Here is a 15,778-nt window from a genome sequence, read left to right as displayed (position 1 = left end):
TACTAATTAATTGACGTTCGGAAAATAATGGCTACTCAATTACATATTATCGTTTAATGGTTGTAGATTAAACAGGCCACATCTCTCAAATGTTTCAATGTTTTTCACGGATCTTATTCTTGGAGTCATTATATCAGTTCATGTATGACAATATTGTGAATAATTGTTAAGAAGCCGGCACAGTCGAGAACCACAAGAGCTAGCACCAGCGTTAGTTCCAGAGCTTTGAACAAAATACAGACACGATAACGTTCGTTCTAGACACTTTTAATTGTTTTCTCTAATATTTATGTACAGAAGATTTTTAGATGAAGTCCGAAATTCGAACGTTTACAGAAATGATCTATTAAAATGGCAATCTTTCAGTGTAAAATTATCAATTTAAAATATAATTAATATAATTTATACTCAGAAATATGTCAACAATAATATTCATAGATGATAAACTTAAATAAAACAACACCATACATTTTAATCCATTTATTATTTTGCATTGTAAACCCATACACTTGATCTATTCATCAACCATTTATAATTTACCTTATACAAGTCATTACATCACCATAGATAATCAACAAACCTTTTTACATTATAAGAAATAAAAATACTGTGATAATTTACAACTAATAACTTGCAATTATATAATTATTAAGAAAAAATGAAACAAATCTATTAGTACAACTACGTCAAATACAAAAAAAAAACATTCTAGGCTTTGTTTTATGAAAACAAAAATTTTATTTTTTTGGTCTATCCATAAATAGATTTTTATTTATTTATAAAAAAAACCTTTTTAATTAGACAAAAGTGAAACTAATACAATTGACCGTATCGAAAAAATCATATGTAAAAGATGACATTTAAAATATTATAAGAACAAATAAATATTAATATAAACAATAAACACATGGATATACATTTCTTGTAATGTAAAAAGGTTGTATATGTATAAATTTAACATACTCGCACCATAATTGACTTGAAAAAGCAAAATATTATTGCATAAAGCGAATGATTTAAAAAAGAAAAACAAACAATATTATACACGTTTAAAATAAATTATATAAATTAACAAAAGAATATCCCTTAAATCAAAATATCGTTACAAAACAAACAAAAAATTGTTTACGTTATAATGTTTACGATATAATCATTAATAATGTACTATATTCGAGAAAGATTTATTTAAAAAAAAGGTAAAATTTTACAACACAGTATGGCACGTACATTACACTCACCCACTCTCACAGGATATTAAATATGCAATAACCCACACTTTGGTAACTTTGATTCATGTCATCGTCTATGTACGGACCATCGTTTGATGAAGTGACGTCATAATGTTCATAATTCATAATCGAAAACTTCGAACTTATAACGAACTTTAATATCCCTCAAACATGTTACATCTGCCTAATTATTTAATAAGAATGTCGTTAAATAGTGTGCATTTATTACATCGAAAGACAGTGAACTTACACATAATATAGCATAATATATTTTGTTATTGCGTGTACATTTCTCATATAAAACTTTGACATAAAAAAATTAAATTATATTTTCTTTTTAAACAAATTGCAAGAAAAAACAACACATTCGATACTCAAATAAAATAAGTTGAGCAATTTTTAATTAAAATATTACAACATACGCAACAATGGTTGTTTGACTGAGATAAAGACTTGCTTGGAGTTTTTTTTACGTTAAAAGCCTAAGGTTTAATTAAATAAAACATATGGCAATACGCAGCAGCCAAGGAAAGTCTAAAGTCTTACATTATACTTACGATAACTATGCTTATATAAAATTATGCATTATCTTTGGCGAATACACTGCTTGCGGTACCGTGAAGTTACGCTGAGAAAAAAAACATTACATTGACCATAAAAAATGTACCAACGTCGTTGTAAAGTCTCACAAAATTATCTATCATAATACTGAATAAAAACTGGTACCTTTACTATTAACACTTACATATAAATTTACATCTATTAAGAATATTATGTTTGAAACATGATCGCGAAAATTACAATATTTGGCGCGAAAATACTTGAGCTGTCACTTTTGTTTTTTTTTTTTTAAACGGGCTCTAATTTTCGTGTCAAGACATTTCCGTGATCATATTCCGTTGATTACAAAATACGTTTGTGGTGTCACAGTGAGAACATACTTTGTTCATTAATTACTAAACGATCATCGAATGGCAGTTTAAATTTGCACCTTATAACCATACGCTTAGGTCGATTTCAGATTACTTCACTACCAATTCCACTTTAGCTACACATGATGGAATGCTTTATTGAATATTTCGATTTTTACTATTAATCGAATGTTTTTATATTAGTCAAAATGAAAATATATCTAATAAGTGTATATACAAATAGGTCCACTATTTTGAACTAGTTAAAACCGCCTTAACTTGAGCCGATTCCAATTACATAGGTAGACAAATTAAGACTATACATACCATACGAGATTCCTATCGCAGAAGATGTGTTACTTTCACTCAGATAATACCTAAATGGGGGTAAAGTTAAAAGAGTCGATCACTCATTACAAGCATACATTCGTCATAAGCGTCATTCGACTTTCAGTAAATTGAAATCATTTGACATTATTTAATATTACCGTATGATATATGTATTAAATATTTTTATAAACAATTTATCTATATGATGTACACATCCAAATTCAATGGAGGGCTTCGAGCCCCTAAAACACCAATCAATATCAAATACAATTGTCTATGGCCTATCGCTTTCTTCCAATTAGCTATTCATAAACATTAGATTATTACATCGAATATGTTCACATACTTTCGACTTACTCCTACATTACTTATAAACTATACGATTATTATTTATAAAATCCGAATTTATTTTTAAAAGATATAAAAAAACCGTTTTCGTTATTTTGTTTCGAAGTGAATTTCGTCAAGTCTTTTTTTACATATCAGCCGTTTAGATAAAATTCCCTAAGAACTTTTTAGGTTACCTTACAGCTAAGTTGAGCGAAAACCGATTCGATAAATCAATGAAGAGACAGCTTTAACGTAACGTTATCATTTATAACGTTATTTAACATAGCGTTATAAGATGTAACGTTATTTTACATAACGTTATTTTACCAAAATCGTAAGAACTTTTTGGTCAATTCTTCTGATTTAATAGCACAGCCTTTTGTGGACTCCTTATATATTATTACGACATTTACAAAGTAATACATGAATTTTTACATCACTGTCTTTATTATCCCAGTATTTCCGTTATATTCAGGTTATATTTTGAATGAATATGATTGGAAGATTTTATTTTATTTTAATACCAAATAAGAGCAAAGACCAGGCTCCTTTTTCAATATAAAATTATAGGCCACACTAAAAATTATCAAAACGTTTTTTTGATAATCAATAAGTATCAAAAAACATTTGTGCCAATAAGATTCAATACGCAAATACTACTGCTACGAAAATATTAGACCGTAGTTTATATGAACGATAAAAAATGAACTACGATTGAGCATTACAAATAAACCTTGCAAACACGCAAAGTATCTTTAGAGTCAAGGAAACCGCAACCTAAAAGGTTGATGAGAAATATTTGCATGAAATAAGTTCGAAACTATTTTCTTGTCTTTTTCTACTTGCGTCTTCCTCAAATCGTTTCGTCGCAATAACTACTCTCTGCATAACTATGATAAGCATAGCCAATGTTTGAGTAATCAATAATAAATTACGAAAAATAATACTTTAATACTACGTCCCAGATAAATAAGAAAGTCAATGTGTCCAACGGTTACCAGTAAGTAAATACTTTACTCTACCTTGCAACATCGTTTCCTGTCGAGTCGTCGTAAACCGATCATTTCATCACTAAAATGTCACTTTCGTAGAAATCACTTTCACCCGAGAACTATCGACCTAGTGAGATTTCATAAAACGAATATTCGATATAAATTAACACGGTACACGTTTAGAGTTTCGTAGCCGTTTTACAATCGTAGGAGCACCGGAGATGCACAGATAGCTGCTTGGTCCCCGGCGGTTGCTCCTACAACTCCGTGACCGCGTAGAGGTCACGCTGGTCGCGCGCGTCGCGGGGGTCGCGGGGGTCGCGGGGGTCGCGGGGGTCGCGGGCGTCGCGCTGGTCGCGCGGCTCGTGGCGGCGGCGGTGCTGCGCGTTGGCGTTCTGCTGGCGGCGCGGGCGCTGCAGGCTGCGGTACTCGAGCGCGGCGGCGGACAGCGGCTGCGGGTCGGTGCGGCGCTGCGGGCGCACCGTGGCGTACTTGTCGGGCCCCACGTGCGCGCTGTGCGGCGCGTGCGGGGGGTGCGGCGCGTGCGCGGCGTGCGTGCGCGGCGCGTCGGGCGAGAAGGTGGCGAGGGCGGGCGGCGGCGCGGGCGGGCGCGGGCGCGGCGCGCGCGGCCCGAAGGAGGCGTACTTCGGGTCGAAGCGGTTCAGCGAGCCCGACCGATTCGTCTGACCTGGAAGGGTGGAGTTTAAGCCAATTTTAATTCAAAGTAAACACATTTGATTTTAGCATTTTCCGACAAATTGATCCATTGAAACTGTCATTGAAAAGGTTCATAAATGGACTATGGCATAAGCTCCATAGTCCAGCCGTGGGCCAGTTACAGGTATGTATTGTATAACAATAGGATATAAGTGTAAGATAGCAGTGCTCACCCGCCGCGTGTTCAGGAGCCGCGCCGCCCGCCCGCTCTCAGTAGAAGTCGTTGCTCTCGAGCGTCTTGCACTGCTTGCTGAGCGTGGCGTACTTGCCGTTGTGCGGCGCGCGGCCCAGCGTGTGCGAGCCGCCCAGCGCGCCGCCCAGCGCGCCCAGCGCCGGCGCCGCGCCCGCCGCGCGGCCCAGCGTGGCGCTGCCCGACATGCGCGACCTGCCGACCGCAGCGCGACCGTGCGCGTACTCGTCACTACGCCGGGAGTGATACCTCGCACGTTTAATCGCTACTCCACACACAAACTACTCGGGACACGCTTATTGCTTGTTCAGAGACTTGGTGCTGTTAGATATCCTTTTTATTTTAAAGTAACAAAAAACGTGCAATACAATGATGGGAAAGTACATTCAAAAGGTGTAAAAACAATTGTCATCGTTTGCTCCAACTCTTAGTAGTCACAAGCTGACCTTGGTCGTTCGCGTTCCCTGTCGCGGTCGGCCAGGTCCATGAGCTGCACGGCGGCGCTGTACGAGGGCGGCTTGCCGTTGGGGAAGGGCGCGGGGCGCGGCAGCGTGCGCGAGCCGGCGCTGCCCGTCGACAGGAACGGAGCCTGCTCCTCGCCGGACACGCTGCGTCTGCAGAGAGCACGGTGGGAAGTTACATAAGGCGTGCCCAAACGAGCTCAACGCATGCAAATCGCTGCGGCGAATTTATTGGGAAATAATACAGACGATGCACCGGAAGCGATCGAGTACTCACTTCGGGTTGATGTAGATCCAGGCGTGGGAGTCGACCAGAACGATAGCGGTGAAGAGGAAGCCGGCGACGATGGCGGCCAGCAGCTGCAGCGACAGCGCCTGCAGGCCGCCGTCGCAGGCGGCGCGCGCGGCGGCCACGAAGTAGGCGCGCGCCATGCGGCACTCCAGCGCGCCGCTCAGCGAGACCAGCGCGCGCTCCGCCTCGCCCGTGCCCGCGCCCAGCGCGCCCAGCGCCGGCTGCAGCCCTGCGCACGCACACACTCGTATCCACTCCTCCGGGTATACTCTGAAGTGGCTCCAGGGAGGGGAAGATGTTGAACCAACTTCAAATTCCATAAAACGTAGCAGTAGATGGACGAAAGTTCCCGTTTATAATGTCTAGATTGGTGTTATTTATCGATAGTTGATCTGTGCTATTGTAAACGTCAAAACCAAATCTGGTATATTTAAATGGCAGAACTCAGTTTTTATATTACATCATAACAACCACTGTTGCCAACATTTCTCAAATATTTAAAGCCGCATGTGAATAATAAATCACATTTATGTTTGTTTGACGACCTCCATGGTCGAGTGGTGTGTACACCGGTTTTCATGGGTACGCCACTCTGAGGTCCTGGGTTCGATTCGTGGCCGAGTCAATGTAGATTACAATTAGTTTTCTATGTTGTCTTGGGTCTGGGTGTTTGTGGTACCGTCGTTACTTCTGATTTCCATAACACAAGTGCTTTAGCTACTTACATTGGGATCAGAGTAATGTATGTGATGTTGTTGACTCATGTTACTAGTACTAAATATATCGACAATGGTGCCACATCAGCTCTACACCGCAAATTAAATTATTTAGTATAACATTTTTAAACTCATTAGAAATGAAGATTGTAGTAAATAAGCGCACCAGGGTCGTTGAAGAGCTGCGGCGCGCCGCGCGACAGCACCGCCAGCGCCTGGCGCACCGCCACCACGGCGCGCTGCGCGTTGCGCAGCTCAGCCGTCAGCACGTTCTCGCGCGACACCTTGCACGACAGGTAGTAGTGCACCATCTGCAACGCACCCGCCCCTGTACTCAGCACGCGCTGCCACTAGCGACACTCGTGCTCAAAGTCGCAGAAGGCAACTTCGATTAATACTGTGTCAACGACATTTGAACTGCTAAAAATAATATAATAAAGAAAAGCTCTTTCTCTATCGTTTTAATTTTCGAAATCTGATTATATTTTGTCTTCGATATTTATTTATAATTCAAACGATGATAACTTATTTAATTGTGTCTGCTGTCCAATGTATAATATAGAGAGGGGGGGGGGGAACTTCGTCCCAACCGGACGCAACAATACAAGTATGTAGCAAGAGAGAGGTATGTAGGGGGCACTGACGTCGACGGGCAGGCCGTGCGGCGCGTGCAGCGCCAGCGCGCGCGCGGGGTCCTGGCACGCGTCCGCCGCCGCCACCGCGCCCGCCGCCAGCGCCGCGCCCGCCGCCCAGCACGCCACCAGCGCGCCCAGCGCGCACACCTGCAGACAACCCGCCAGTTAGTGAGAGGAAAGGAAAGTGCACTCGGAGCACAGCTCGTGGACAACATAATGAAAAGTGACGATTATTTTATAAAGATCTCATTTTTTTATGAGATAGGTGGCAAACGAGCAGGAGGCTCACCGGATGGAAAGTGACTACCACCGCCCATGGACATCTACAACACCAGGGGGCTTGCAATTGCGTTGCCGGCCTTTAAGAAAGGAGTACGCTCTTTTCTTGAAGGTTCCCATGTCGTATCGGTTCGGAAAACCGCCGGCGAAAGCTGGTTCTACAAAGTGGTTGTGCGGGGCAGAAAATGTCTAAGAAATCGCGCTGTTGTGGATTTTCGGACATCAATGTGGTGCTGGTGAAACTTAGAATTTTGACGAGATGTCCAAAGGTGAAAGAAATTCAACAGCCGGGATTAATCCGAACAATTCCTCGGAACATTCCTATTGAAAAATTCGGTAGAAGATGCAGAGTGATCCAACATCTCTACGCAAAGCCAATAGATCAAGGAGATCGGAAAGGGCTTGATCTTCGATAACTCGAGCCGCTCTACGTTGGATACGGTCAAATGGAAGGAGCTGGTACTGGGGAGCACCCGCCCAGAGGTGAGGGCAGTACTCCATGTAAAGTTTTAGGCGATGGGCCGACGTGAAATACTGCCTCGCCTTGCTGAGCACACTCAGCTTTTTTGAAGCCAATTTGGCTTTGCCTTCCAATTGACCGCGGAAGATGTTCTCAAATCGTGAAGATACGACAAATGGTGTTTTTTTAGCGGTTAACGCGCAAACTTACGTCTTTTTGGGGTTGAAATGGACTAAATTTAGCCGGCCCCGATTCGAGACTTCTTTTAACGAAGACTTGATTTCAGACGCAAGTTTGTGCCGGTTCACTTCGACGTTTTGCCGAGAAATATTAGCGCGGCCGGTGTATAAGGTGTCTACAGTACTGTCGTCTGCATAGCAGTGAATGTTACTGATTTGCAACAAATCATTGATATGCAGAAGAAACAAAGTGGGTGATAGAACGCAGCCTTGTGGAACACCAGCATTGACGAATTTCATGTCAAAGCATGCACCGTCGACAACGACCTTGATGCTCCGATCTGCCAAAAAGCTGGTTATCCAGTTGCATAATTTCCCGGGAAGCCCATAGGAAGGAAGCTTCGAAAGTGCTTTGTGCCACACGCGATCGAAAGCCTTCGCTATGTCCAAGCTGGCTATTAATTTCTCCCCCTTGCTCTCAACTGCTTCCGCCCACCTGTGAGTAAGGTAAACTAGAAGATCACCGGCTGAGCGACCCCGACGGAAACCGTACTGGCGGTCACTAATCAGCTGATTCTCCTCTAGATACCGCAGGAGCTGGCAGTTTATAAGGGACTCCATTATCTTGGAGAGCAAGGAGGTGATGGCTATAGGCCTATAATTGATCGGATGCACCAAAGCTATCTTCCAGGAATTCGGGACGACGGGATTGCCGGAATAGACGCGTTAAGACCGGTGCCAACTCGGGAGCACATGTCCGTAGCACGATTGGAGGGATACCATCGGGTCCGCTCGACTTATGAATGTCCAAGGAAAGAAGTGCTTTGCGAACTGCACTTTGCCGGAATTTAACCTCCGGCGTCGTGGTATCACACCGCGGAATTGTTGGTGGAAACTTTCCTTGGTCATCCAGAGTCGAGTTCGACGCGAAGAGAGAGCCTAAAACATCATCTTTCTCTTTCGCGGTATCGCGGCAAATGACTCATCGTCCCTGTGCAGAGATGGAAAAGAAGGCTGATAGAAATTTCCTAAGACAGCCTTAGCGAGAGACCAGAACGCTCATGTTCCTGAAGGGAGGCGCACCAGTATCTCGCCAATTCTGCCAATGTACTCCATCTTCGCCCTAGCAATCACGTTTTTGAGGGACCTAGAGGCAGAGTTATATTCCTTTTTGAATGCGCTGGTATTTACTTCACGAGACGCAGATATCATCTCTGACGTAAAAAGATGATATCTGCGTATTGCTCGTGGTACAAAGGAATGTTCCAATTTGTACCCAGGGTACGAAAGAAAAGTCGTATCGGCAGGAGAAGATATCTGGGTCTCGATTAGAAAGAGCAAGGCCGGCTTCGCCGTTTCCAGATGGTAGTGAACGGCGTTGAGGTTGGAGTTGAGTCCTCTTATGTAGCAGAAGTCCACAGCGAGGGTGGTAGGGGTTGCCTTATGATGCCTGCTTGCCCCAAACAGTGGCGAGTGAACAGTGCAAAATTGCCCCCCCAGAATTCGGAGGGCAGCCTGGGCATCCCTGCTCGGGTGGTATACGTCCTGAGCATGGATGCCCAGAGAGGGATTCTCCACCGCTGTCGCTGATGGTACCCTCCTGGGGTAATTGAACTAAATTCTGCACAACAACCAAGTTTGGGGGGGGGATCGGGCCTCCGGAACTCACACTTACCGGACGAAACGCGGTAGCATAGCTACCATTTCACGCCGATTTTAAGTGAGAGAGTTGTACTTCTACGGGCGTGCCGGCCCATTCGACTGCAATCGATAGGTATGCAGTGTGGCACTACCACTGTAATGGTATTGGTCATAGATATTCTTATAGGATTGATGCTTAGTATAGTTTGACCTTGAAAATTAAAGCAGATATTTAATTGTCTGTCTCAATTACGATACCGAGGAGAGTGTGTGAATGTTAAGTATGAGTAGTGACTGCAGGGGCGTACTCACACATAGCAGCAGCAGCGCGCGGCGCGAGCGGCGCGCGGCGGCGGCCAGCAGCGCCACGCACACGGCGCCGCCGCAGCACCAGCCCGCCATGCCGCCCGCCCAGCGCGCCGCCTCCCACACCCACAGCCGCTGCGCAACACCACAACGTAAGTTTTCAATTCCATCGTGATCGTATATGACGGTAATTAGATGGAAACTATTGATACCATTTCTCATCTTTAAAACAACATTGCAACAGTAGAAGCCTTCAACGTGATAGTATAAATACTAATTCACATGTAATCAATGATATTCTAATAAACAGATATGTTATACCCATACTAAACAACAGAAAAAAGTGTGCCGCGCCGGAGACCGTTTATTTCGTTAAAATTAAAAAGGATAGCTTGATAAAAACAATAAGTAAAAAGGGTAACTAGATGTTTTAATTACGCAAAACGTATTACTTCTATATTTATATCTATATTATAACGTGTTATTGGCATAATTATGATGAAAACGACCAAAGGCAAACGTCCCAATTAGGACGTTTTCTAATCTTCACTTTTTGCGCGTTAATGACATATCTGTTTAGAACATCATTGCATGTAAGACTCAAAATATATGCGCTTATTTTTTTCATATATTTTTTTAAATAAAAGTATATAGTACGACACAACTTAGATGTCGCATCAGCAAAATTCGTAAAACCGATCACATCCGAATTAAGTACGCTATCCCAAATTATCAATATTTATTTCTCACGCGAATATGATCTTTGCATAAACGTAATAACTTTTAATATCATATGACCTAATATATTCGTCAATTTGACGCGTCGATTTAAATGCACTTGCTTTCTCTAACGCGTGAATCTATAGCGACGAATAGCGTCGAATAGCGCGATAGGGAGCTATTTCTATTGGTTGTGTAAATCGGCAGTAATCGGTTTTATTTTTATTCCATTGCATTTTCCGATGCTACATCTAATTTGTGTCTTACTATACCTTCATGAACACGTCGAGGTTGAGAGCGGCAAGCGGCCTGCGCAGGTTGTCGGCGGCCGAGACGGCGGCGCTGGCGTTGTTCCGGAGCGCGGACAGCGCGCGCAGCAGCGTGCCCAGCGCCGTCTGGTTGGCCACGGGCGCGTCCAGAGCGTCCGCCAGCCGCGCCAGCGGGGCGCGCGCGCGGGACCCCATCGCCTCCTCTAAGATACTCGACTGGAAAGGGACGGGAGCAAAAGTTATAGGACGAGTTACCATTACTAACTTACATTCAATGAGCTGACATGGCCCAGTCGTTAGAACGCGTGCATCTTAACCGATGATTGCAGGTTCAAACCCAGGCAAGCACCACTATGTATATGTATAGCGATTTAACTTGTTTAGAGTCAAGACTAGTATAATCAAAGTAAATAATATATATGTTCAACCTAGAGTCGAGATGGCCCAGTGGTTAAAACGCGTGCATCTTAACCGATGATTGCGGGTTCAAACCCAGGCAAGCACCGCTATGTATATGTGCTTAATTTGTGTTTATAATTCATCTCGTGCTCGGCGGTGAAGGAAAACGTCGTGACGAAACCTGCATGTGTCTAATTTCATAGAAATTCTGCCACATGTGCATTCCACCAACCCGCATTGGAACAGCGTGGTGGAATATGTTCCAAACCCTCTCCTTAATGGAAGAGGAGGCTTTTCTCAGCAGTGGGAAATTTACAGGCTGTTACTTTACTTTATACTTGTACCTAAAACGCTAAGCTGTATCGACTGATTAACAAATGAAAACTTTTTTTTTAAATAATTTGATTGTTTTTCAAGACACTTAATTAAGCTGCCAGACTTTTTGGAATTAAAATTTGCTAGATTATCCCCGTTCTGTTTAATCCACCTCAACTCCCACTCCAAATAAAATACGAAATAGTTATACCTGATTCTTGACCGTGTTGACGAGGGCCGCCAGCTGATTGCCAGCCTGGATGCTCTGGAGCATCGCATTATGGAGGTCGTCGTTACCAAAGAGACCGACGCCGATCGCGCCGCAGCACAGCACCGATAATATCATCAACGTTATCTGAAAATAAATTATCGATACAGATAAAAACTGAACAAACTGCTTTTATTTAATCTGTGACATCAACTATACACTAAACCTAGTATGACAATTACTTTATCACATGCATTAATGGAATTACTTCTTATATCTTTATTATAATTTATAACTCAACAGACCGGTACTTGAACTGACACTTGAATCAGTTGTCTTCATAGGATCTACGTATTATTTTTACTGGTCCACATCGTTTGCTATAAATTTTTAAAAAGCATGTGAACATATCACTGCTCGGCTATGGTCATATATTCCTTTGTAGAGTAGGTCTAGGAGCACGAGATTAATCATATCCACTTGAAATTTACTGAATGACATGCTTGTCCAGCTTTGAACTCGCATAAATCCCTAAGATACACGCGTTATAGGCACCGGGCTACCTCAGGCATATTTAACTTATTTACAGCATCACCCTGTTTTGACTTAAACTTAAATCAAGAGTAGGGACAACAATAGCCCATGGGTCAAGATCAATCCTACACATTATTATGCGGCCTTTAAACCATTAAGAAGCTATTACAGCTTTAAAAATAAATAAGAAAACAAAGACCATTCACATTAATAAACCAATTACCTAATACATATTACCAAACGCGAGATCATATAAAGTATATAAAATAAACAAGCGGTTTATAAACATGACGATAAACGTTCGCCCATATGAAGAGCATCATTACAACATATGGCGCGCTGAGCGAACCGTATGTGAGAACATCTGATCTCTTTCACAGGCATGGATAAAATATCACGCGATAGACTTAGTTATAGATGCAGAACACACACGAGGAGACATGACTTTAACTTTAAATTAACTACATTATCATTATTCAATTAATATCTGCATTAGAACGAACATACGACATGCCTCGTCGGTATAATGCCGCAGGTGCCGATAAATAGTTATTAGATCTATACATATATATAAAATAACATTTTTTGATTACATGATTCATCATCGCCAAAGGAAATATATGCAAGTTAGGGCCATGAAATGTCAGTAAAAATGTTGACATCCACTAAAGAACGAATTTCTAAAATTCTACCCCTAAAGGAGAGAAATAGGGGTTGACAGTTTGTATTGAAGTCGGTCATTTTTTAAGTTAGAAACGTGAAATTTTATTTTTGGGATACTGATTGAAAATGAGTACGCTGCGCACTTGAGCGTTTCTGGATATTCTACGCCTAAGGGGGTAAAATATGGGTTAAGTTTTTGTATGGAAATCCGTGAATATTTAACTAAATAACATGAGATGAAATACTCACGAGTACACGGTGATACTATATTCATCTTATGGTTCATTTCATATCATTTTAAAATCATAAATAGACTCCAGAAGTTGGGGAAGTTTTTTACCTTGAGTGCAGTTATGCTTCTCGGCGGTCGCTGTTTCCTGTCGCAACATCTTGTCAGTAGGTATATGAGGAGCACCGTCAGCGTCAGGATGAGCCACGCACCGGGTATCGAGCCGAGGATTCCCAAGCTCTGGAACAATTACAACAGAAGAAATCAACATCATTCATCATCACCTATAGGCCTAATACCATTTGCATTTTGACACTCGGAATTCGCACTCGAACGATTGGATAACGCATTACATTATATTCACTTCTATAATAATGTCTCATTTGTATTGATTGATGTTTGTATAAGATGAAGTAAGTCTATTTTACTGAACAGGTACCAAGCATTACTCTCAATACAAAATAAACATTTACGAAAAGATAACTTGGCCTAATATCGGAAACATTTCACTTAAAGATATAGTAGTATACAAAATCGCAATGCTTCGCAAAACCACCATTGGCACCGCATATTACGGGTACGTTTATTTTGCATAACATTACATATTTAAGGAGCGTATGTAATCATAGTTACTTAAGGAAAAGTGTGAGCATGTCTCCTCTTTTAATGAGAAGGCCTTATTCGTACTCAACTGGGGATTGCGTAATTACAACTCATGCATGTGCAATGATTTTTTCCTGGACATGGAGCCTCTTCAGATCAAATAAATAAATATAATATACGTGATTGTTAATAATAAATAAATATGTAACCTCGTTTATGTACTTCCTATATCTATTCTAACAAAATAGTATTCTGTGTCATAGGGCCTCATTATCCTAATAAGCACAGGGCATCCATTCGATTATATAGACGGCCCTGGGTGTTGTGTGTGGGTGGGAGTAGCCTTATATTACAACAACAGCCTTTAAATTCCCACTGCTGGGCTAAAGGCCTCCTCTCCCTTTGAGGAGAAGGTTTGGAACATATTCCACCATGCTGTTCCAATGCGGGTTGGTGGAATACACATGTGGCAGAATTTCTATGAAATTAGACACATGTTATTCCTCACGATGTTTTCCTTCACCGCTGAGCACGAAATGAATTATAAAGACAAATTAAGCACATGAATCAGCGGTGCTTGCCTGGGTTTGAACCCGCAATCATCGGTTAAGATGCACGCGTTCTAACCACTGGGCCATCTCGACTCGTGGGAGTGGGCTTACCTCGAGGTATATGGGCGAATTGGGCGCGAATGTGTCGTTGACGCGGTGCAGCGTCACGTTGATGTGCGGCAGCGCGTGCAGCAGCCGCGCCAGCCGCGGCGGCGAGTACTCGTCCGACACGCCCGCCGCGCCCATCCCCGCCGCTCACACTGACACCTGCAACATGAACAATGACTATGCTTAATATATTACTTATTACATACCAAATATACATACATATAGCATAACCATCTGTGCCCGCGGCTATGTGCGCGTTTGAATCTAACAAAAAAGTTATTGTTGTAGCCTAAGTCATTCTTTATAACACAAGCTATGTCAGTTAAAATCTTGTCAAATTCGGTCAAGCCGTTCCAAAGATTAGCCGGAATAAAAAAACCGACAAAAAAAATTAGTAAATAATGTTATTTTGGAATAGTACCTTGTTTACATACATATGTATTTAGTAAAAACTAAAAAGCGCTTATTTTAATATTATAATTAGATTTTATTATATGTATTAGATACCTATATCTTTACTTCTTTGCTAATAATATATGTTAATGCAAAAATGGTGCTGTCAATTTTAGCTTTGTATTCACAGTTAATTACCGAACTAAATTTGATGAATTTAGGTATGAAGCAAGTTTGAACTCCGAGGAAGGACAAATTTTACTTTTTGTTGGCTAACACCTAACGACGACAATCCTCTATACTATTCTTAAGTTTATATTATTATTAGTTTTATTCAAGTAAAATACATTTCAAAAAGACTTATATGAAATGTAATCGTTTGTAGCGGTACCATTGTTTGGTTAAACAATTAGGTGGCAACTAATTACAAACATGTAACTTGGTTCCGTTTCTTCTTGACGATGATTGATGCAGTTAGAGCAAACATCGCATCGGTCTTGTTACACGTTGATTAAAACTTTAATTTTAAAATGTAATATATATCTTCCTAAAAATGGGACTGCACGAACATAAGATACCTATATACTCATCTATTTACATATGTATAACGTAAAAAAGTAAAAATAACAGCCTGTAAAATACCCACCGCTGGGCTAAGACCTCTTCTCCCATTAAGGAGAGGGTTTGGAACATATTCCAACACGCTGTTCCGTGGTTGTCATGTCATGCGGGTTAGTGGAATGCAAATGTGGCAGAATTTCAAGAAATAAGACACATGCAGGTTTCCTCACGATGTTTTCCTTCACCGCCGAGCACAAGACGAATTATAAACACAAATTAAGCACATATATATAACGGTGCTTGCCTGGGTTTGAACCCGAAATAATCGGTTAAGATGCACGCGTTCTAACCACTGGGCCATCTCGGCTCCTCTTTCTCTTTACATATGTGTATTATATAATGTAAAGAAGATTAACCATAGTCTATCTAATACCATTTTAAAGAAACCTTCCTATTGTATTATAGAATTCGGCAATTTTTATTTGTAATCGAAATCAAAAACAAAACTATTATTACTTTTTTTCAGGATAAGGCAAACGTGTCACGCTTAAAACGCA

The 15,778-nt window shown here is 41.5% G+C and overlaps 1 protein-coding gene across 2 annotated transcripts in view; it reads right to left on the bottom strand.

The window, feature by feature from the left end:
• Positions 1–787: 787 nt before the first annotated feature.
• Positions 788–15,778, bottom strand: part of LOC124529696 (protein tweety-like) — an 83,266-nt gene continuing 68,275 nt past the window's right edge. Inside the window, exons 4-14 of one of the 2 annotated variants that reach the window (XM_047103566.1) lie at positions 14,271–14,426; positions 13,117–13,245; positions 11,583–11,726; positions 10,661–10,873; positions 9,675–9,803; positions 6,813–6,950; positions 6,335–6,479; positions 5,438–5,681; positions 5,146–5,313; positions 4,683–4,930; positions 788–4,480 (exon numbers count right to left, since the gene is read on the bottom strand). In XM_047103566.1, coding sequence (XP_046959522.1) covers positions 4,720–4,930; positions 5,146–5,313; positions 5,438–5,681; positions 6,335–6,479; positions 6,813–6,950; positions 9,675–9,803; positions 10,661–10,873; positions 11,583–11,726; positions 13,117–13,245; positions 14,271–14,405 — 1,656 coding nt within the window. In that variant the 5' untranslated portion in view covers positions 14,406–14,426 and the 3' untranslated portion in view covers positions 788–4,480; positions 4,683–4,719. The remainder of the gene's footprint in view (positions 4,481–4,682; positions 4,931–5,145; positions 5,314–5,437; positions 5,682–6,334; positions 6,480–6,812; positions 6,951–9,674; positions 9,804–10,660; positions 10,874–11,582; positions 11,727–13,116; positions 13,246–14,270; positions 14,427–15,778) is intronic. The other variant, XM_047103567.1, reaches the window with a different exon arrangement.

This window comes from Vanessa cardui, chromosome 5 (genome assembly GCF_905220365.1).
Source record: "Vanessa cardui chromosome 5, ilVanCard2.1, whole genome shotgun sequence".
Taxonomy (NCBI): Eukaryota; Metazoa; Arthropoda; class Insecta; order Lepidoptera; family Nymphalidae; genus Vanessa; species Vanessa cardui.
The sequence above is the reverse complement of the archived record's forward strand: the minus strand, read 5'-3'. Positions and strand labels throughout refer to the sequence as shown.